Below are 24,377 nucleotides of genomic sequence, written 5' to 3' on the forward strand. Positions count from 1 at the left end.
ATCTCAGCACCCTCACCTTGATATTTCCTCTTTCTTTCTTTATTTTCTTCTTAGCATTTACCACTGTCTAAAATAGGATAAATTTTATGAATTCTATTTATTGTCTGTTTCTGCCACTAGACTCTAAGGCTCTATGAGAGCAGGAACATGTGATGCTCTGCTCACTAATATATTCTTAATCCTTAAAACAGGGCCAAACATTAGCTATCGCTCAATGAATTCTTGACAAATGAATGAAGAAATGAATCATTCATCTTTCTAGACTTCACTGACCTTGGAGTTATTTCCTCTTACCACTAGTCTGAAAATAAGTGAACTCAAATAACTCCTTAAAGTGAAAGTAACTTTTACTTCCCATTTTAAAATAAAGCTATATATGTATAGTGCTCATTTCCCCCTATAAATACTGTGCAACTCTTTCCCATAGCATACCACATAGTTTTCCTATATTCTCCTTAAGGAATTAGATGCTGCTGCTTCACCAGGGAATAGGGATGCATAGTAAGTTCAATTTTTCCACGACCAAGGTAAACCCTCAGTCTTCCCATGGGGAAGCCAATTATCCTGCATCTAGATGCCACTGTGGGCTGAGTGGGTTGAAAATGGAGTTTGTGGGGTGCCTGGGTGGCTCAGTCATTAAGCGTCTGCCTTTGGCTCAGGTCATGATCCCAGGGTCCTGGGATCGAGCCCCGCATCGGGCTCCCTGCTCGGCGGGAAGCCTGCTTCTCCCTCTCCCACTCCTCCTTCTTGTGTTCCCTCTCTAGCTGTGTCTCTCTGTCAGATAAATAAATAAAATCTTAAAAAAAAAAAAAAAAAGAAAATGGAGTTTGTTTTCTACACAACTTCTCCATCTAGGGTCCCATCCTGCTTAACACCTGCATCCTTCTAGCAACAATTATGTACAATATTATTGCTGGCTTGGTTTCATAACCATAGATTTAAAAAGCAAGAGACTGTAATGTAAAAATGTACTACTTGAGAAAAGTGTTTCATGAGGCATTTGAATTTTTTTTCTCTAATACCAGTGCCCTTGGTGTCATATTTAGCTTTAAAATACTTAATCCCAGATCTCAAAATTATAGGGTACAGCTATAACTTTGTAATCACAAAGGATTATTATAATAAACTTCAATTCTGTTTTAGGGCCATTTGATACCATAATACCTAAGCATACTTGTTGATTAATTCTGTTACATGCAGTATAAAACACTTAAAAGGCTTAGAGCTGATGAGTGGAAAGTGGTTGGATAAAAATCCTTATAGTGACCTCATTACTTAGGAAGAAATTTATAAAGGAATATTAGCAATAATTTTTATTTTTTTATTTAAATTCAATTAGCACTGGGTGTTATACGCAACTAATGAATCACTGAACATTGTATCAAAAACTAATGATGTACTACTATATGTTGGCTAATTGAACTTAAGCAAAAAAAAATTTTTTTTTTTTTTTAAGATTTTATTTATTTATTTGACAGAGAGAGACACAGCGAGAGAGGGAACACAAGCAGGGGGAGTGGGAGAGGGAGAAGCAGGCTCCCTGCAGAGCAGGGAGCCTGATGCGGGACTCGATCCCAGGACGCTGGGATCATGACCTGAGCTGAAGGCAGTCGCTTAACCAACTGAGCCACCCAGGCGCCCTTAAGCAAAAATTTTTAAATAAAGCTGCTGCAATGCTCTGATGACATTTTAGATCTAAGCTTTTTCTTGCCTCCATCTTAAATTCAGAACCTCACACATTTAATCTTCAGGTTTGTGGTACACACATCCTACTTCCTTTAAAGTTGCTTGACACGAGGCCAGGGCAGATGTTCCTAGACAAGAAATTCTGAGGTCCTTACAAAAAAGTGTGGGAAAATAAAAATTTATTTTATCTCTAAAGCTGCAAAATAAAAGAAGTTTAGGGGCTCCTGGGTGGTGTAGTCGGTTAAGTGTGGGACTCCTGGACAGCTCGTAGTGATCTCAGGGTCCTGGGACCAAGCCCCACATCAGGTTCTATGCTCCACATGGAATCTGCTTGAGATTCTCTCTCTCCTCTTCCTCAGCCCCTTCCTCTCCCCCAGCATGCTCTCCCTCTCTCTAAAATAAATAAACAAATCTTTAAAAATAAAGTAAGTTTAATTATCTTACCCAGTAATCACCGGAGGTTGCTGAGATGATATTTGTGGAATGGGAGGAAATAACATTCACTAAATACCTACTAAGTGTCCACATTTTATCTAGAAACTTTTTAAGTCAGACATTATATGAGATTCATGTGCCACTTACTGCACTGAGAAGGCAGGTTAAGTCAGACATTATAAAGAGCATTTTACATAAAAGAAAATATATCCTAAGAGCTGGAGATGGTACTACTTTCTCCATCAATAGGCATGTGATTGGAGTTGTTCTTTTTAGAGGAATAATACTTCTCAACAGTTGTTTTAAGACTCTAATGAGATAAATATAAATTGCATGGAACAGTAAATGTTCGTGGTAAATATTATTCACCACTACTGACAATAGAGACATTTTACATATATCACCTCTATTCTTGCAATATCATGACTAGACAGGTATGAATACCTTTCTTTTATAAATGAGGATACTGACCTCAGAGAACTGTTTGTCCAGAATTACCCAGTAACAGGTTGCAGGCATGGAATTCCAACTCTTCCATGCTCTTCCTGTTTAAAATGAAGTCTATTATAACTACCCTATGATCCAGCAACTGCACTACTAGGTATTTACCCAAAGATAAAAGAATACAGATTCAAAGGGGTACATGAACCCTGATGTTTACAGCAGCATTATGAACAATAGCCAAACTATGGAAACAGCCAAAGTGTCCATCAATTGATGAATGGATAAAGAAGATTATATATATATATATATATGTGTATATATATATATATATATATATATATGGAATACTACTCAGCCATCAAAAAATAAAATCTTGCCATTTACTGAGATGTGGCTAGAGCTAGAGTGCATTATGCTAAGTGAAATAAGCCAGTCAGAGAAAAACAAATACCCTATGATCTCACTCATATGTGGAATTTAAGAAAGAAAACAGATGGACATATGGGAAGGAGGGGGAGGAGAAAGGGAAACAAACCATAAGAGACTCTTAGGATAGAGAACTGAGGGTTGACAGAGGTAGGTGGGTAGAGGAGGGGTTAGATGGGCAATGGGTATTAAGGAGGGCCCTTGTCATGATGAGCACTGGGTGTTGTATGTTAGTGATGAATCACTGAATTCTACTCCTGAAACCAATATCGCACTATATGTTAACTAAAATTTAAATAATAAATAAAATGAAATCTATTAGAATGCAACTTATTTTTTTTTAAGATTTTATTTATTTATTTGACAGAGAGAGACACAGCAAGAGAGGGAACACAGGCAGGGGGACTGGTAGAGGCAGATGCAGGCTTCCCGCGGAGCAGGGAGCCCGATGTGGGGCTCAATCCCAGGATCCTGGGCTCGTGACCTGAGATGAAGGCAGAAGCTTAACGAATGAACCACCCAGTCTCTCCTAGATTACAATTTAATGTATGCCTAGAAGTGGGTAACACAAAAACCACATATCCAGATAAAGTGGAGCTCTGTGTCCAAATTGCAATGATTTGCTATTACCCCATCACATCCATCTCCATTTATCAATTTATAGTTCTGCTTTTACTATTGATCGCTGGTTACTAATTGCACGAGCATATTTTATGCCTTCCACTACAGAATAAAGACCCTGGAGCCAAATTCTTTATCTCATCTTCTATTTCCCATAGAACTTATTAATTCAGTGATAGCAACAGTATAATCAATATGTTTTAGTGAGCTGGTATGATTTTCTTATACTTTCAAAGACCAAGGGGAAAGGGGCTTCAGATATATGTCCCTCATATAAAGATAATTCCAAAGGGATATAAATCCATTCATTTTTCTTTTTAAATCTCTAGGCAATGGGAAGTGGGGAGATGATGAATAAGAAAAAAAGAGAAGGATTATACTAGGGCATAAGAGCACTTTTGAAGGTGATGAATGTGTTCATAGTGGTGATGGTTTCATAGGTCATATATATATGGAAAAACTTAACAAATTATAATTTTAAATATTTACAATTCATTGTATGCCAATTGTACCTCACTAAAGCTGTAAAAACAATGCAGGTGGATATAGAGAAAATTGAGATGAAATTATCTTAGGAGTAGGAGGGCAACATCAAAGGAGAAGATGCTAAAGAGAGAGTCCAACTGTTCAAGTCTCAAAGGCCACACATCACTAAGGGGGCCATCACAGGCGGGGCACAACAAGCCAGCATGGTGGAGGGATGTGTCAGAAGCTCTGCAGAGGATGGATTACAGACAGGCAAGCCTACAGGCAGAAAGAAAGCAATTATGAGGCCAAGGAAAGACTGTGGAGATGCGAGAAGGTGTGGGTTCAAAGGTTATCAAGGAGATAAAATGGAGAGAGTTGGCCCCAGGTTACAGGGAGACACTGGAGTTAAGGAGTAAAGGATTTACCTCCAGTCTTTATCCTAGGAAGGCAGGTGGTATCACTTAGAAGGATAGCAAATTTCAAAGAAAAGGTCAGTGTCACACAAGGCTTTATAATCAGCTCAGACTGACCCAGAGAAGTCATGTATCTTAAAACACAAGATACCAACATCAGATAGGTGCATAAAATACTGCGTTTTGTGCACCCATGCAGTACCCAAATTATTAAAGGGCCTGTGCTTATATTCTGACCCAAATGTCCAACAGCTGTAGAATGAGTAAGTAAACTACAGCACTATCCAATAGATGGACTCCCAAGTACCAAACAAACATGATATACTTGAAGATTAATGTACAAAAGAATTTTCTAGGCAATCCAAAGCTTTTTTCTTTAGAACAAAATACTGTGTACCCACAAGGACTTCAGCAACTATGTAACACTGGGGGATTAAAAAAAATCAAGAAATAAAATTACTGAGTCTTAATGAATTAAAAAAAATCTTTAAGCAAGAGGATGGCACCTCCTCTACCACAAGCATGTTTGAACAAGCCTCTTTTTCTTTTTTATTTTTTTTTAAAGATTTTATTTATTTGACAGAGAGAGACACAGCGAGAGAGGGAACACAAGCAGGGGGAGTGGGAGAGGGAGAAGCAGGCTTCCTGCTGAGCAGGGAGCCCGATGCGGGGCTTGATCCCAGGATCCTGGGACCATGACCTGAGCCAAAGGCAGACACCTAACGACTGAGCCACCCAGGTGCCCCTGAACAAGCCTCTTAATCAACACATTTTTCTGCTCAGCAAAATATTTTATTGATCAAAATGTAAGCTCCTCTCAATGTATCCTCACACTGAGGTTTTCAAGTCTGAAACAGTTATTCAAAACAAGTATTTAAAAATTTTCTAAGTGTCCTGAGTTAAATCTATATACCCTGTTTGTGACCAATGAATTAGGGTTTTTTTTTTTTTTTTCATGAAATTGTGGTGAAAGTGATTTATTATGGTCTAATTACAGAATAGCTAGGCAGGTCATTAGATTTATTTTAACATCCAAAACCAGCAGACTGGTCAAAGTCAATAATGATGAGAGAGAAAAATCCTGAAACCCAGATCTCCTGAGCCAGCAGCCCTCTATCATCTAATCCATACAGTAATAAATATTTGCTGAGTCTGTTGGATCAAATCATTATTTGCTTGTACACTATCCAACAAATGAGCATCACCTGAGCATGTCAAAACATAAAATGTGCTGGCATTTTAGTAATCATATTGCATTAATGTCAAAAACTTTCACAGCCAAACCAGTATCTCTAGCTTTCCCATCTCAACCCTTTAAACTATAACATCTTATTAACTAACCAAAACAACTTCATTAATCTATCATCTACAGATATGGAGACCTCAGAGCAGTGCTACTCTATGTGTTTTTTGAGTCCCAATATATGAGAATAGTACAGAAAGTAAAAATAAGCATTTCAAAACTTTTACAATGTTTTGGCATTACTGCAAAATCCAAGCATATGATTTTGAGTTTTACAAAGACACAGATCCATAATGGATTGGAAATAAAAACAACTATTCCTTTACCAAAACAGGATGAGACTGTGCATTAGAGCATATCTGGTTTGAAATAGTTAATTTAGTCAGACTGGTTCCACTCAATGCAAGTACCATGCAGAAAGAATCCTATTTATACAAGTTTGAATGGCTTTTTATTAATTTTTGTGAGAAAACTTTCTTAGTGTGAGCAATTATAATAGTGCCCTATCACTTCTGATGCTTATTTCCTAACCTCAGGAAGTAAAAAGTGCCAATTTGACATTACATAGTTGCCAGTTTTACTCCTGAAAATGGGATGAAGCACAGAATTTAATGAAATAATGCTGTAGGAAGAGAAAGTATTATCATAGTCACCAGGATGATTCATACTGATAAAGGCTTTGAATTTCAATTTTCCATGAAAGTTCAAATTGAGATTAGCTATTACAATGAAATTCTAAAACTGAACTCATGTTACCGTATCATCAGTGAAGGTTGTAAGTTCCAAGTTCAATAATATGCCAACTTGGAGATCCTGATGGCGAAATGTGGAAAAGCTTCCTCACTTTGATGGAGGTAGTGGGAGAGCAGACTAAATATGATAAAGCTGTAAGGAATTGCAGTCTTCCTATTTGAAGGAAAAAACACTAACCAAGTCAAATGTTAATCATAAGACTCATTAAGTTATGTCTTTGTGACTCACGTTTCTCCTGGACATAAAGGTAGCCTTCCATTGTCCACTGGCTGGGTGGTCTGTAATCTTGGTTGGCAGATTTCATTCTTTGCATCAACCGCTCTACCTCTTGTCGAGTACTTTCAAAATTATTCCTTGTCTTAAGTAAATAGAAACAACAATTTCATTCATTGTTTCCTACCAGTTTTGAGGAACTTCCAGTCTAAAGTTTCAAAACGGCAAGTGGTGCAAAAGGATAACCTTGATTCTCTCAGCACTACTCACCACATCCGGGACCTTACACATTGAGTCCTATGGTCTGATTTTGAATTGCTTTAGTGAAACATGAACGTGCACAGTGAAACACCACCTTCTGTGGTATGCGTATGTGTATACTTTATTCCTATTTCCTACTCTAACATTATTACTTAGGGGACAAATCATAACATTTATAAACATAATATTTATGAAATAGAGTTTTATATTCACTAATACCTAACGTAAAAAAGCAGATATATAGGGACTTATATTTCTTTCTTTTTTTCTCTGTGAATTGTTGTTTTTTATTTTTTAATTTTATTATGTTATCTTAATCACCATACATTACATCATTAGTTTTTGATATAGGGTTCCATGATTCATTGTTTGCGTATTTCTTTTGGGGGGTAAAGACAAAATAAATTCACATACTTTTATGTGGCACTTAGCAAAAAAAAAAGTTTAACACCCATATTCTTAAAACCTTTTAGAAGAAATATCATTTAGTTTGGTTTCCAGAAATAGTTATCATGAGTTTAGTGTATAAATTAACTCATAAAAATGAATGGGTTTGCTAGTTCTAACTTCTATTACAAAAAATAGTTTACTCACATTACAGCAAGTTTACTTAAGGTAAGATATAGAAAGCATAAGGCTTTTCTCGATCTCTTTTGCATTCCAGCCACATTATTTCAGCAATTTGTTTGAAAGCAAGCAATACGTTTGGAAACAAAAATCACCACCACCCAACTCTAAAATTTGTTATGGCCCGTAATAAAAGAACTGAATCCCGAAGTAAGTTAGGAAAATTTTCCTAATTGCCACTTTTGCTACTTCTTAAGCTTTTTTTTCCCCCCAATTCTTTTAAACATAAGGATCATAAATTTTCCAATTCCTTACATTCCTGTCTTGTTCTCGAACTTCAGGAATCTTAATATAATTATAATTCATATGGAAATAAATCATAAAAATATTTTGGCCTTTATAATTTTCCCTTTTAATATTTACTAAAAAGGTCCAAATGCATTCCATATTGAAAAACAATTGAATGACTTACATGTGAAACCAATTCTGCTAGAAAATCTAGATTAAATAAAAAGCTAAAACCCAAAACACAAGTAGAATAAATCCAATTGCCTATTTCTTATGGGACACTCCAACCCCATAGTTCCGTTTACTGAACATCTCCACAATGGCAAGAATCAGAGAAGCAGTGAAAGATAAGCTTTTTATAGAAAATTAAGTGAAGGCTTTCCAGTTAATTTACTTTGGCTGTTGAGCACTAGATTATTTTGGCCATTGAGCACTGGTTATTCAAAAATAACTTCATTTATACAAAATTCTCAACAAATAGAACTTTCTTATTTATCAGGTTTGATAATGCAGGAATGGACTGGGTAAGTTGTGTGTTTGTGTGTGTGTGTGTGTAATGTAAGTGATGCTTAGCATCTGCAAATCTGAATTTGTATAACTATGAAATGAGATACAAAAAGGATTAGATAACTTTACAAAATAAACCCTAACAGAAACAGATAGGATGTTTACAGATAATTCTCAATTAAGCTTTAAAACAGTTACTATGAATGCTTAAAAACCACATTTAAATTATTAGAAAATAAAAAATATCATATATATTATATACAATTTCAGAGAGGAAAAGGACATTCCTTCAGTGCTCAAATACAACCTTTTCATTCCTTCAGTGCTCAAATACAACCTTTTCATTTCAAAAATATAGAAATGTTACCCTTTCAGAAAATAAGACTTGCCTAAGGTAACCCAGTAAAATAATGAGAACATTGGATAAAGGCAAAAGTTCCCAACCTTCGAAGTATCTATTATCTATACCTCTGTAATATTTATTTTTATAAAACTTGCTAGCATAAGTTTTTCTAACATATGATTAGCTCCTTCTTGGTATACTTTCAACCAGCATAGAAAAAAGTGTTTTAATAAATTTTTTAAATGACTTTTCTAAATTAGATAAATTTTTAAAACACTCCAAGGTTTCGCTTGGTTATAGTTTCTCTGTCACCATCTGATTCACTAAGGAGAAGCAGTGAGAATAGGTATAGTCTTACGTTCTGTAAGTTGAACTGAAGCTGTTGCTTATATGGTGCAAATTCCTGGGCGAGTTCGTATCCCTCATGGTAAAAAGTAAATAAACCCTGAAGGAATGACAAAAGCTGCAAAAATAGAGAAATGAAAGAAACCATGAAAATGTGTTTTAAAAAAGAATGATCATCAAACATAATAAAGTGGGAAATTATATCTCATTCTAAATCCTCAAGCTAATAAATTTTCAACCCCTTTGTTTGGCAAAGCAGACACTTGAGTTATGAATGTGAAATAAACCACAAAAGCTAATTTTTACTTCCTTAGGGACAGTTGTTAATATTAACTATTCTACTATTCAAATGCATTGAAGAAATACCCAGGAGAGACCATTAATAGGGATAAAGACCCAAAGTGACATGGGTGCTACACCAGAAGAGATTCTAATCCAAACAGAGAGATAAAACATGTGTAGATGTGAGGAAGACTAAACCAGTAAATTAGAGATAAGGAGTACCCAAGGGAAGGAGTAAGAATTTGGCCAGATAAAATTAAGAAAAGTATCACAAGGTGGCAGTACTGATTCAGGTATTAAATAGACAACCTTTTAGCAAATAGTGGGAAGAACTAAGAACAGGAAAGAGCTGAGCAAAAACTTGGAACTGGATACAGATTTTTCACATAAAGAGTTGGAATAAAATTCTCTTTAGGAAACCACAATGTCTATTAGCCTTCTAATCCCAAACTCATATATGCATATTTATTATGGTCTTATTCATAAAGCAAGAATGGATCTCCATGAACTTACAGGACACAATTGTTTATATAAATTATAACTGAAAAATAATTATTTTTTTCATTTAATTCATTGGCATTTTTATTACAAACTTGTGTACCAATTTGATCTCTTCCTACAATAAAGTTAGAAAATACTTTCCAGAAATGGCTATTTTTTTTTTAATTCAAATAGTGTATTATGTCTGTAAGCTATTATTTTAAACTAAGGAAGAAACACAATTTGAAATTTTTATAAGTGAATAAATCTCCCACAATTTTCTCTGTCTGGGAAAATAGGCGGATTCAGCTAAGCACCAAATGGTATGTGTGTTATGATTTCCAACAGATAAATACTGGTTCTATCTGAAGACAACGACCTAATGCTTTTCCTCTATAGTGAGTCAACTTCTTACAAAGTTATGTTCATGTCAGAAAACACATACTTTCAAGTTGGTTTTAAATTGTTACATTTTAAAGACTTTCCTTCTCTTATTCAACAATTCCTGGTATGTCAAAATATATTGTTTTCCAATTTTAGAATTATTTTACACTGTCAATTTTACATCCACTGATAATTATTATTATCAAAACTACTCAATAGATTATCCTTTACTAAAATGATGCTACAATATATCTATTGAATTATATCCAGTAATTTAAGATACATAGTCTGCACATATTGTGGTCTCATTAAAAAGAACTATACCTTTTAATTAATTGAGATTTGGATATACAGATTTAGAAGTTTTCAGAAACAAATAAGAAAATACTTCTTATAGACAACACTAGTCTTTGAAATATCCAAATAATAGTTTATGAAGTTGTTTGAAGGATTATTTCAGTTTTAATGAATGTCTATAACTGATCCTCAGTTAAACTGTGTTGTTATTAACTAGATATCATAAAAGGAAGATGTTATTCTAATATGCTCAGTATACAGGATTTAATTAAACTTATAAAGAAAAGCTTTAAGAATATCTGTAGTAAGTCTTCCTGTAAAACATCAAATTCCCCAAGATCTGCCTAAATAAATAAATCTACTGGCATCTTATAACAGAATTCAGATTCACTCAGTAGCAGACAATGCATGCTGAGCACCTACTAGGGAAAGAACAATTTTGAGAGAAGTACAGAGAAATTACCTACAAAGAACAACCCACCTTTTCCTCCGTTCTACATCCAGTTTGGAAGCAACTTTTGTGAAAGTTTAAAAAAAAGACGGCATGTATGAAATAACTGCCTCTAGATGGCAGTAAAGTAAAACTTTTTTAGGTTTGAAGCTCTGCTAGTTCATTTTATCCTCAACAGATTCCATGACGTTAAATTAAGGTAACTTAATAGGACAGCCTGAAAATCTTTAAGAATTGCATTTCCTACCTGTCATTTTCTTTGTTCAATCTGCCTGAGTGAGTGGAGCAGGTGGAAAGACTACTGTCTCAGCTTACCTTAAGGTAAACCTGACCTTTTAAAATAATAATAACAACTACTAAAAACTACTGAAAAGACAAATTAGGCTTTAATATTAAATCACTTTGGGGCGCCTGGGTGGCTCAGTCGGTTAAGCGTCTGCCTTCAGCTCAGATCATGATCCTGGGGTCCTGGGATGGAGTCCTGCATCAGGCTCCCTGCTCCATGGGGAGTGTGCTTCTCCCTCTTCCCCCTCCTCCAGCCAGTGTGCTCACGCTAGTGCTCTCTCTCAAATAAATAAATAAGGACCCCAGGATCATGACAGATGCTTAACCAACCGAGCCACCCAGGCAACCCAAAAATATTAAATCATTTTTATCATCAGCAAAAGCTGATATAGCACTTTATTATTCCCAAGGGTTTTAGAATCAAATTACTATTTGTCATTCCAATAATCCGACCAAATATAAACACTGATACCACATTTATAGATAATCATTTAGCAAAATCAACTACAAGACAGCAAAGGAAAAAAAAACATTCATAATTCCCCAGCCCATTCATTAATCACCAAGTTTCTTATAGCCCCACAGTTACCAGTGATACTGTGAATGGCAGAAAAAAGTAAGAAAAGGAGCTGGGGGCTAGCATGAGAGTGAGGGGAAAAACTCTGAAGCAACTGATGCAGTAATTCTAGGACTGTTGCTCAAAATGAGCAGAAGAACTGGGATATAAAGGCTTTTATAATGGTATGATTCATTCCTGTCTCCTAAGAAATTAAGCACTGAAAATCTTAGGGAATCCACTACCAAAACTACTAGAACTGATAAACAAGTTCAGCAATGCTGCAGGATACAAAATGAAGACACAAAAGTCAACTTTATTTCTATATACTTGGAATGAACAATCTGAAAATGAAATTAATTCCATTTATAATAGTTTCAAAAGAATTAAATACTGAGGAATAATTTTTAAGTACAAAATTTATAACTTGAAAAGTACAAAACACTGCTTAAGGAATTGAAGAAAGTTTAAATAAAAGGAAAATACTTCATGTTCTTGAATTAGAAGACCTAACACTGTTAAGATGGCAATACTGCCCAAAATGATGTGCAGATTCAATGCAATCCCTGTGAGAAGCCCAGCTGACTTCTTTATGATAACTGACATGCTGATGCTAAAATTCATATGGAATTGCAAGGGACCCAGACCACCAAAACAATCTTGAAAAAGGAGAACCAAGTATTTAGACTCACACTTTTCCATTTCAGTACTCAATACAAAGCAGTGGTAATCAACACAACGTGATACTGCACCAAGTATAGACATTAAATCAATGTCTAAGAATTGAGAATCTAGAAATAAGCCCACATACCTATGGCCAACTTACTTTCAACAAGGGCACCCAGACCATACAATGGGTAAAGAATAGTCTTTTCAACAAGTGATTCTTGGACCACTAGATAACCATATGCAAAAGAATAAAGTTGTAACCCTACTTCACACCATAGACAAAATTAACTAAAGATAAGTGAATTGTATGGTTATGTTGAATTACACCCCAATAAGACTGCTGGGGGGAGACGAACCATGAGAGACGATGAACTCTGAGAAACAAACTGAGGGTTTTAGAGGGGAGAGGGGTGAGGGATGGGTTAGCCTGGTGATGGGTATTAAAGAGGGCACATTCTGCATGGAGCACTGGGTGTTATGCACAAACAATGAATCATGGAACACTACATCTAAAACTAATGATGTAATGCATGGTGATTAACATAACATAATAAAAAAAAGAAAATAGTAGGAAGGGAAAAATGAAGGGGGGAAATAGGAGGGGGAGACGAACCATGAGAGACAATGGACTCTGAGAAACAAACTGAAGGTTCTAGAGGCGAGGTGGGTGGGGGCATGGGTTAGCCTGGTGATGGGTATTAAAGAGGGCACGTTCTGCATGGTGCACTGGGTATTACACGCAAACAATGAATCATGGAACACTACATCTAAAACTAATGATGTAATGTATGGGGATTAACATAACAATAAAAAATTTAAAAAAAAGAAACTGTAGGGAAAACAAGAAATAAAACATAAAAGTTTTCTGTGAAGCTATAGGATTTATATTTTGTTATCCTCCATTTGTATTTTTGGCGTAATGTAGTAAGAAATTTCTGGTTGACTGAATTCAATTTTCATCCTAATATTCTGATATTATGTAGGCACAGTTTAAAAAATCCACTGAAAACAATACTAAATATATCTTTAAAAAGCAAAAAAATATATATACATACTTCACATACACAGAGTACTATAATTCATTGAAGGAAATCCAAATCTCACGTAATACCTCTACATTTGGCCACTGGAACCTTTAGGAAGACTGGAAACATAAGGCAAAGGCAAGGCATCAATTTTCATCCAGTACAAGTGTGCAGCCTGAGTTAAACCTGTACTGTTTGCTGTTCCTTACCTGGAGGAAACTTAGAGATAAATATCTTAGCTGACAGCCTCGAAATAACTATTGAATGCTTTAAGTTTAATGCACAGATATCCAGAGCAATTTATTGAATGGAAATGAAAGAGTAGAAAAATATAATCAAATAAATGAGAAAACTGAAGAAAAGAGAGCCAAAGATGAAAAGCAGCCTGGGGAGACAATTTTTAAAGAGGATGATGAAAGAAAGAACAAATGAATGAATGGACAGACATGGGCATAGATTCAATTAATTAAAAAAAAAAAAGGCAAAACTTTTTGAAATCATGGCATTAGCAGTCAAGAATCTGTGGAGTTCCTGAAGGCAAATTTCCAAGATTTGAAGGGAATGGAATTCAGATGAAGTGGCTGGAGGTAAACTTGTGTGGTAAACAGAACAACAAAGAACTGTAGCCAACAAGGTGATTAAAGAAGATGGCTAACAGACACATGAAAAGATGCTCAACATCACTCATCATCAGGGAAATGCAAATCAAAACTACAATTAGGTATCACCTTGCACCTGTCAGAAAGGCTAAAATTAACAACAAAGGAAACGACTGGTGTTGGCGAGGATGAGAAAGGGGAACCCTCTTGCAGTGTTGGTGGGAATGCAAACTGGTGCAGCCACTCTAGAAAACAGTATGCAGGTTCCTCAAAAAGTTAAAAATAGATCTACTCTATGACCCAGCAATTGCACTACTAGGTATTTCCCAAAGGATACAAAAATACTGATTCGAAGGGATATATGCCATCCAATGTTTACAGCAGCATTATGAACAATGGCCAAATTATGGAAAGAGCCCAAATGTCCATATGTCCATTGATTGATGAATGGATAAAGAATCACAAATTGAGATTTTGTATATATGTATGTGTGTGTATGTGTGTGTACGTGTGTGTGCGCATGCACACGTGAGCATATATATTCATCAGCCATCAAAAAGAATGAACTCTTGCCATTTGCAATGATGTGGACAGAGCTAGAGAGTATTTTGCTAAGGAAAATAAGAGAAATATAATTTCACTCATATGTGGAATTTAAGAAACAAATGAATATAGGGTGAACAAAAAAAGAGAGAGGCAAACCATTAGACAGACACTTAACTATAGAGAACAAACTGAGAGTTGCTGGGGGTGGGGATGGGTTGGATGGGTGATGGGTATTGGGGAGGGCAGTTGTGGTGGTAGGCACTGGGTGTTGTGTGGGGTGATGGATCAATGGGCTCTGCACCTGACACTAGTATTGCACTGTATGTCGAATAACTACAACTTAAATAAAACCTTGAAACTACAAAAAATAAATAGTCCAACAGAAGCTACATTTAGATAACGTCTTTACACGACTGATTTCTAACACAAAGTACAAGGGGACGAGTCAACCAAACCAATGCAATGAATTTTTCTTACTTTTCCAAAATTCTATTCACTATCTAATTGCTTTTGCAAATTTCAGATTTTCAGTAACAGCAGCTAGAACTAAATCCAAGGACCAAAACAGATTTTAAGATGTATGATCTAAGGACAACTTTATTGTTTCATTTTTATAGGATGACTGTATTTAGGTTTTCAGTAGGATAGAAACTGAGCCTTTAGTCCTACAGAGTTTTGGGGAAAAAAAATGACATTGTCTTATTTGCTCACTTTAACTTATCCTAAATTAAATTTTCTATATTAAAGCTAATGAATCATACTGAAAAAGAACACAAAAGGTTTAACTTTCAAGACCTGACTTTAACTTAGCAAGTTTATTGAGAGTCTCAAAATTATTCAAACTTTAGACAACCCAAAAAGTATTTTCTAATATGCTTCATGATATAATAAGCTAAAAAGCTAACGCATATTAAGCAGATTAAATGAAATTTTCCTTAGCAAGAGATTTAAAATTAAATTTAACAGACTAAGGGCAGAGTGTCAAAAACAGTATGTTTTAGTTTACATATAATGGTTTATTTTCATTTTTCATATTAATTTTAAAACATAATACAAAAAGACTAAAATGAAGTCTAAAGAGAATACTCTAATAAGAACATGCTCTTGCAGTATTTATTTATTTCTTTAAATATTTTTACTTATTTGACAGAGAGAGACACAGCAAGAGAGGGAACACAAGCAGGGGGAGTGGGAGAGGGAGAAGCAGGCTTCCCGCGGAGCAGGGAGCCCGATGTGGGGCTTGATCCTAGGACTCTGGGAGCAGGGCCTGAGCTGTTACAGTATTTAGATGTTTTAAAGCATGTTAAAATTAAAAATGTGTTTCTGAAACAGGTATATCTGGCTTTGAAGCCATAATTCATCAATATTGTTTTCGTATCGAGTGCTAACAGTCAATGTGAGAGCTCAATATCAACTGATATCTTACTGATGCTAATGATGCACCAGGCACTTGCTGTGTGTTACCTGCATTGGATGAGCCTCAGCACAATCCTGGGAACTACAGTTTTTACTCCCAATTTACAGATAAAAACCTAAGGCACACAGAGTTTGAAAACCAAGCCAGATTTGCACAGCTATAAGACTAGAGCCAAATTCTATCTTACTACCTCTCAGGCATTATATTTGTCTGTCACTACACGAAAAAGGGTGTGTCAACTGTAGCCTGGGTGGGGAGGGGACAATTTTTTAAAAAGGATGATTAAAAAAAGGATGGAAGAATGAATAAACGGACAGATAGGTGCACTGACTCAAGCACCTTTACCAAAATAAAGGTCATCCTCATATTTTCTTCTAATTTTAAGGAATTAAAATAACTTTACAATACAATTTTCTGTAGTCATCCATTTTATTTGGTCAGAGCAAGTATCAAGGAAGGACTAATTGTTATAATCAGGTGGCCACTGAGACAGTACATGGTACTATACAGGACTTCACCTTTGGGGTCTGGATTCCTTGGTCTCCCTCTCCTTACGTTTGTGATCTCAAGCAACTAACCATCTTCCTGTGACTTAACTTCCTCATCTGGACATATAACAACTACCTAATAATAAAGCAAATGGGCCATGTGAGATAACACAGAGAAAACACATGACACAGTAGTTGCTCACGAAACATTAGTTCCAGCTAAGTATGCAAAAGAATGTAATCAAAAGATACACAAACTGCAGCTGAATGAACCATGAGGGAGTTAAGCCATAAAAAGTTTCTCTGGGTTCTGAGCCACAAACTTTCATGTACCATAATATATTTCAAATACACAGGGCTCAACTCTCTTAGGTAAGCTGTTCATGAAGCTTTTTCTTCTAACCTCTCAAAATTCTCATAAGCTCCAAGCAACTCTGAGAAGTCGCCGGATCAAGAGTCAGGAGATGGGGTTTTTCCCTCTCTGATCTTTTCCTCCCATTCTAGACCTGAACTCATATACCTTGTTGGCAAATCTGAAAGGATGAAGCCTAGCATTGTTTGACAGAAACATAATGTGAGTAAATGCAAACCAATGTGAAATTTTAAATTTTCTAGTAGCCAGATAAAAAAAAATTAAAGCAAGTGAAATTTAACATTTTACTTAACACGATTTATCTAAAATATTATCATTTCAGTACTTAAGCAATATAAAAGAGGTTTTGAGATATTTTACATATTTTTTGTACTAAAACTCTGCAATCTAGTATGTGTTTTACATTTACTGCCCATCTTAATCTAGACTATCATTTTGAGTGCTCAACAGCCATACATGGTTAGGTAGCCATATCTAAAGAGCTATCATACTGGATAGTGTAGGTCTAGAGATCAGTTAACTATCTCTTTCTATATAAGATATGATCAATGGGGGGAAAGGCCATTAAATCTATATATCTAATGGAGAACTAAGTTTAAAAACCAGATTTTCTGTATCTTTTAAAAACAATTACATAGTTTTATAAAAAAAAATACAAATGTCCCCCATTCTTCTATGTATTAGAACTGGCTTTTCCTTGAAATAATGACACTGTAGGAATATTTATTTCTAATAGAGCAATATCCTCTTACCCAAGGTTTTCCTTTCTGTGGTTCAGTGACCCACAGTCAACCACGGTGTGAAAGCAGATCATCTTCCTTCTGACATATTAGGTCAATAGCAGCCTAACAATAACAATATACTGACAATGCCTACATTATTCATCTCACTTCATCTCATCATATAGGCATTTCATCATCTCACATCACAAGAAGGGTGAGTACAGTAAGATATTCTGAGAGAGAGACCACATTCAGATAACTTTTATGAGAGTATATTATTATAATCATTTTATTACTAGTTATTACTGTTAATCTTTTACTGTGCCTGATTTATAAATTAAACTTTATCATAGGTATGTATGTATGTACAGAAAAAAAACATAGTATATATAGGGGCAAGACAAGTTGGTTTCAGGCATCCACTGGGGGTCTTGGAACATATACCTATGGATAAGATAGGTGTACTATTGTACCTCCTGAATATTCTGTAGAAATTTTAAGGCAAGTAGTAAGATCTTGACATTAATTGAAACAATGTAAAATTATCTCAAATATATCAACATTCTTACTTTAGGATATTTAGTGCCAACTATCATTCCCTACTTATAGTTTCTATTCTACTCTGTATCTTACAATCTATAGAAGATAGATCCCATCCTTGGGGCATTTTGCTTTACTCTAATATTTATTTGTTAAATAAATATGGGCCAAAACTAGAGTAGACTACTAGATTTCTGCAATATGAAACAATAATGCAACAGGAATTAGATTTTCTGTAGAACAAAAAGGGTAAAAACATTAAAGTTTTCCTAATTTATTTTTATGTTTATAGCTCCTGGGAACTTTGTTTTTGAAATTTAAAAAAAATTACTCAAAATTAATTTGTAAATACATAAACCTAAAGAGCAGCATGCCCATGTTTCATTGTTTCCATGCCCATTCTTCTCATTACTGCAAAGAAAATTAAATAGAACCCCGTGAATGAAGCTGTGTGGCTAGAAATGAGAACAAGACTAAACTGATAGCACTATTTTGGTTTGGCCAGACATCCCAGTAAGATGATATTTTGAAGAAATATTTTGGAAGAAGAAAATATTTTGGAAGAAGGACAAATTTAACATCAGTTTTGATTGTGGTGTCACAAAAAAGGCATGCATTACAGAAGATTTATCAGACCATCCCAGTTTGGGATATAGTAGAGGGAAGGAAGAAAACACATTACAACTGAAGCACAGTTTCCACCTCTCTACACGTATTACCAAAGGAATTTACAAATTCTTATCATTCCATCAGTCACCTGTAAGCAAACAATTTTACAGTCTTCTCCTTATATAGATGATGTCATCTGACAGAATGGTCTAGTTCACTGTTCCCAGACAGGATACACTATAAAAGAGGCATTAACAGGGTAATAGACTACCCACATGTCCCTCTCCAGACCTGTCATTCCCCAGGGGAGAGAAAGAGAGAGGGGTGGTATTACAGGTGTGAAAGGGTCATTCCAGGTGCAAGGAAGAAAAACAACATAGCAGATGAACATAGTATCTGAAAAGAATGGGAGCAGGTAAGAAAGAAGTATGAAAAAATACCATCAGATATAATGGGCATACACCACAAGTTTAGTGTCAAGAAGAGCTAAAATTCAGAAATCCCAAGAAACAGGTCCTAAGGAGGAAGTTTGTCAGCAAGTAGAGAGGCTTCAAAAAACCATGGTAGGATTCAGAGGCAGGACTTCGTCAATGAGAAGGGGAAAGGAATTTTAAGTACTGGTCATCTTCCTAGACTGGGGGTTGTTAGGCTGCCTAGTTCTCAATGAGCCACAGATAAGTTTCAGAAGACCCCTAACTCATATAAAATTTAATGAGATCCGTCAAACATCTACTAAATAAGAGGCTACTAACTCATTCTAAGGAATTTAAGGGCTTACCTGTTTGGCAAACAGAACTTGTAGTTAAGACTGTTATCCCAAATAAAAAGTAAAAATTAAATCCCTGAGCCTGCATTGTGGTCTCCAGTTCCTTAAATTTGTCTAGCTGAAGCGTTAGACTTGCCAAGTGCCCAGTTTATAGGAAAGAGTCAGGTTGCTTCAGCGGGAGGGAGAAGTGAGCAGAAGTGGCTGGGAGCCAGGCAGGGACTAGAACTCTTCCCAGTCTGCTCTGCCTGTTTCCCACCATTCTTAGGCAATCATTGATGGGTTTCCATCAATAAATGAATTTCATCAAATATATATTAAAACGTGTCCTCTTTTTCCTTCTCCCCAACATCTCCACTAAAATAGAAACAGGTATTTTCTTATTATAAACAGATTTTTTAACAGCTGACATAGAAAAATATGGATTAAATCACCTTTTAGATTATCTATGTATTTAACTATTGTTATCTTCTCATCTCATGGGACTTGAACATTATATACTAACAAAAGATTATCTTGACTTATAGAACTTACTTTGATTCATCACAGATGATGCATTATGAAGATATCTACTCAGGCAATACTGTAACATATTATGGTAGTACTTGGAGAAAATGCTAAGAAAATGAAGTAAGCTTATAAAGACCAGCCACCTGCTCTTTCCTGTAATGCAATTTACATTAGGGAATCCATTACTTTTTACACTAACTTAAGAAAATAAATGACTTCATAGGGAGTCAGGCAGATCCCAGCCTTGCAAGAAAGGGGAAGGGAACAAAGGAAGAAATATAACCTTATGTCTTCTCCTTTCACCTAAAGGTTTAGTAAATGGGTCGCTTTAGTGGTGAGCTGTATTTACTTAGGTATATATAATGTAAACCCTTTTAATTTTTTTTAATTTTTCCATTCATAAACTATTTTTAAGAGCATTTTTAGGTTTATATAAAAATTGAATAGAAGATATAAAGGGCTCTCATATATAATCCACCAACCTCCACCACACACAATTTCCCCCATTATTAACATCTTGCATTAGTGGGGTACCATTTGTTACAAATGATAACCTAATATTGATACATTATTAACTAACCTCCATACTGTACATTAGGGTTTACCCTTTTCATTGTACATTCTGTAGGTTTGAAAATGTATTCACTATTACAGTGTCATATAGGATAGGTCCACTGCCCTAATAGTGTCCTATACTCTACCTATTTACCCTCCTCTACACTTCCTGTCCCTTTTGTTTTTAAAAAATCACAATTTTCAACAGAAAAACATTACAAATTTTGTTTTCATAGGATGTGTTGTAACTACTATTTTGTAAGGGAACTGAAACTTACCGGCTCAACAAATTCAAACTTCTTTTTTTCTTGAACCTCTTGAATTTTAAAGACATACTCTAGTGATGCTTCATAAAAATTCTGATGTTCTCGGTCAATCTGTGTATCTGCCTAAAGAGTAAAAAAAAGGCAACTCATGACGCAAAGAGTAATTATTGATGGTTCTATGTAGAAAAAGGACTCCAAAATCTTTATTAAAAATTAAGTTCTACAAAATGTTTTAATATAGCAATTATTATTATGTTTTGAACATACAGAGATGAGGAAAACACAGTCCTTGCCCACCAGAGTTTATATGATATGGAGTGTGAAGAGGGGAGGGAGAGTAAGCATACAACATTCACCATAAAAAATATAAAGAAGGCATATAAATATATACGGGAATTTATGTGATCAAAGAAAAAGAAACTAAATTCAGGAAGAAAATGGTAGTGGTATGTGTTGAATCTTAAGATGAACAACTGGCAGTAAATAGTGAAAGATAAAAAAATAGTCACTCCCATGAAAAAGTAAAGAGGCATGAAAGACACTGACAGAGTTTAGCTACAGAGTAAAAAAGTAGAGGACAGGAGGGTGAAGTAAGGTTGGCATCACACTTCAAAAAATCTTGGATACTTTGTAACGAATTTGGATTTTAACTAAGGGAGAATCATTTGAGACTATTCAGTAGAGTCTCATCATTAAGTGACGTCTTAGAAAGAGAATACTGGTAGCAGAGCCAAAAAAAAAAAAAAATTCAACGGTTCTAGCCTAGTGAATCATGTTCTATCAATGTTATGCACATTTATTATGCATAACTGTAATAAGGTTCTATTGATAAAGTGTGGGAAAGTGTTGTTGAGATAATTCTACCCCCCCCCCTTTTTTTTGATGTTGCCTCTCCTCCATGCCCACTATCATCTTCTGATGTCCTTTAAAACTGATGTTGCTGGAGTGGTCAGGGGGTGGGAGCGATGGGGTGGCTGGGTGATAGACATTGGGGAGGGTATGTGCTCTGTGAATTGTGCAAGACTGTTGAATCACAGATCTGTACCTCTGAAACAAATAATGCAATATATGTTAAGAAAAAAAAAAAAGCAGGAGGGGAAGAATGAAGGGGGGGGAATCGGAGGGGTAGACGAACCATGAGGACGATGGACTCTGAAAAACAAACTGAGGGTTTTAGAGGGGAGAGGGGTGAGGGATGGGTTAGCCTGGTGATGGGTATTAAAGAGGGCACATTCTGCATGGAGCACTGGGTGTTATGCACAAACAATGAATCATGGAACACTTCATCTAAAACTAATGATGTACTGTATGGTGATTAACATAACAATAATAAATAAATAAATAAATAAAACTGATCTTGATAGTAGAGAATCGTGATTTTACTTTTCTTTCCCAGTTTTGTACTCTTCACTGCCAGCTGAGGTTACTAAAAGCAGATGAAAAGAAAAGAATGGGCTCTCTGGAGTACTAAGTATCCACCAACAATAATTTGGGAATAGAAAATGCTTTGGAGCCATTTTACAATGATAATTTCACATATAAAAGCTTTAAAAAATAAAATTAAGTTTGCTGGCTTGAACATCATAGCATATTAAAATATCATTTGAAACACCTTTAGTAATAATTATTTATTTACTATAAATTTATTTATATAAATAAAAATAACCCAATATTATTAGCAACTCATTAGAGATTTTTAAAGTTGAGAATTCCAAGTTTCCAAACTAATATACAAAAGAACATATAAATCAGGTAGAAAATTTGGACCAGAAGCTTCTCAGCTCCCAGAAAATAGTTTAGGATATATATACCAACAAAATCAGCATTCCATATAAATCGTTATATTTTCTTCTTATCACTGTTTAGAAGAACACAGTATTTACAGAATGAATGGTAAGGAGGTATTGGTGGTGGTATGCTAATCAATGTTTAACAACTGGGTCTCTGGCGGGAATGCCTGATTTGCAGTATATGCTGGTTTCTGTGGTGTAAATACACCCAAAATAGCCAGTTCCAAACCACAAACCTAGTATCACTGAATGTGGAAGTTAGAAAGAGATAAGAAAATCAGCTCTCCAAAAGAAAGCTCCAGTACAACACTGGGTGTAAAGGATGTGAGAATATTTCAATCTCAAAGATATCATTCTATGCCATAAGTTACCTCTGAAGCTTTTCTTTACTTTAAAAAATAATGACATTGATTGTATAGACAGGCACATAGGAACAAACTAAAATGTTGAGACACCTTTACAGCATAAGATGGCTATTTGTGGTCAACAAAGCTGTGAAAAAAGAGTTAAGCACAGCAGTCATGAATGCTCACCTGAAAGGCCTGTTTACAAGGCTGGTCCTTGCTGGCATCTGGAAATGTGGATTTCAGGAGGGTACCTACCACCCTAGCAGGTAAGAGTAGCTCACTGTCCCTAAATCGTGCCAACAGTATGATTTATTTTGAATACCTGTTTTCCTTCTGGGAGTCTGGAATTTAAGGATATGACAAGCAGAGAGTACTTATGTGACCAGCCCCTATAAAAACTATGGGCACTCGGTCTATAGTGAGCTTCTAATAGACAACATTTTACATGTGTTGTCACAACTTATGGCTGGGAGAATTAAGCATATTCTGTCTCCGCTGGGAGAGGACTCTTGGAAGTTTGTGCCTGCTTTCCTCCAGTTTTCATTCTATGCACTTCTGCTGATTTTTCTTTATATCTTTTCACTGTAATAAATCATAGCAGTGAGTCCTCCTAGCAAATCACCAAACTTAGGAGTAGTCTGGGGTCCCCTGACCTAAGAGTATTAAGTAATTTCCTCAGAAACTTATTGCCATGCACAATCTCATATCATCAAAAGACAGGGAGTGGGGGCACAAAGAGGGATAAAAGAAAATAATTGTTTTTACCGTTTGCCAGTAATAGATGTTTTCCATCATCTCCAATCTAAACAACTATATTCAATATACCAAAACTGCTTTGAAAAGTCATCCAGAATGCACAGAGCTTAAGGAATACTACAGTTTAATTATTTTCCAGTAAAAGATTTAGAAAGGCTTTCTTTTATTTAAGATGACTCCCTTTAGTACTTAAGCTCAAAGCGTGTGGTTCACTAGAAGGCACTTGCTCATATATCCACTAGCAACTGTTGCTATGTATTTTGTACTGGATAAGTAGGATAACCATGTAATTTATTGTCCCAACTTTTAAAACTAAGCGGGAGCATTAGGAATATTTATGCCAGAACAATATGTATAAACTGCTGTTTACAAGACAAAGGGGATAGTAAAGTCATCCTGCTAAAAAAAACAAGTTAATTTCTTAAGAAAACCATATTGTTCTGCAGATATATAAATTCTTCCCCAACTACAATAAGCTACCTACATCAACTTAAGGAAAAAGCTTCATGTGGTATTTGTCAAATCACCTCCAGAGGAGAAAGAATTTAAGCTGGACTCTGAAAAATGAAGAGGTTTAGAGTAGTTGGAGATAAAAAAGAGAGGAGTTTGAAAGAGGAAATAGAGTCAAGAAAAGTTATGTTTCAGTAGATTGCA

At 35.4% G+C, this 24,377-nt stretch overlaps 1 protein-coding gene across 1 annotated transcript in view; it reads right to left on the reverse strand.

The window, feature by feature from the left end:
• Positions 1–24,377, reverse strand: part of ARHGAP42 (Rho GTPase activating protein 42) — a 304,988-nt gene that overhangs the window by 57,360 nt on the left and 223,251 nt on the right. Inside the window, exons 5-7 of the mRNA XM_035009327.1 lie at positions 20,843–20,953; positions 9,027–9,131; positions 6,718–6,847 (exon numbers count right to left, since the gene is read on the reverse strand). Coding sequence (XP_034865218.1) covers positions 6,718–6,847; positions 9,027–9,131; positions 20,843–20,953 — 346 coding nt within the window. The remainder of the gene's footprint in view (positions 1–6,717; positions 6,848–9,026; positions 9,132–20,842; positions 20,954–24,377) is intronic.

The sequence above is a fragment of the Mirounga leonina genome, unplaced genomic scaffold (genome assembly GCF_011800145.1).
Source record: "Mirounga leonina isolate KUSES-001 unplaced genomic scaffold, KU_Mleo_1.0 Mir_153, whole genome shotgun sequence".
In the NCBI taxonomy this organism is placed as follows: Eukaryota; Metazoa; Chordata; class Mammalia; order Carnivora; family Phocidae; genus Mirounga; species Mirounga leonina.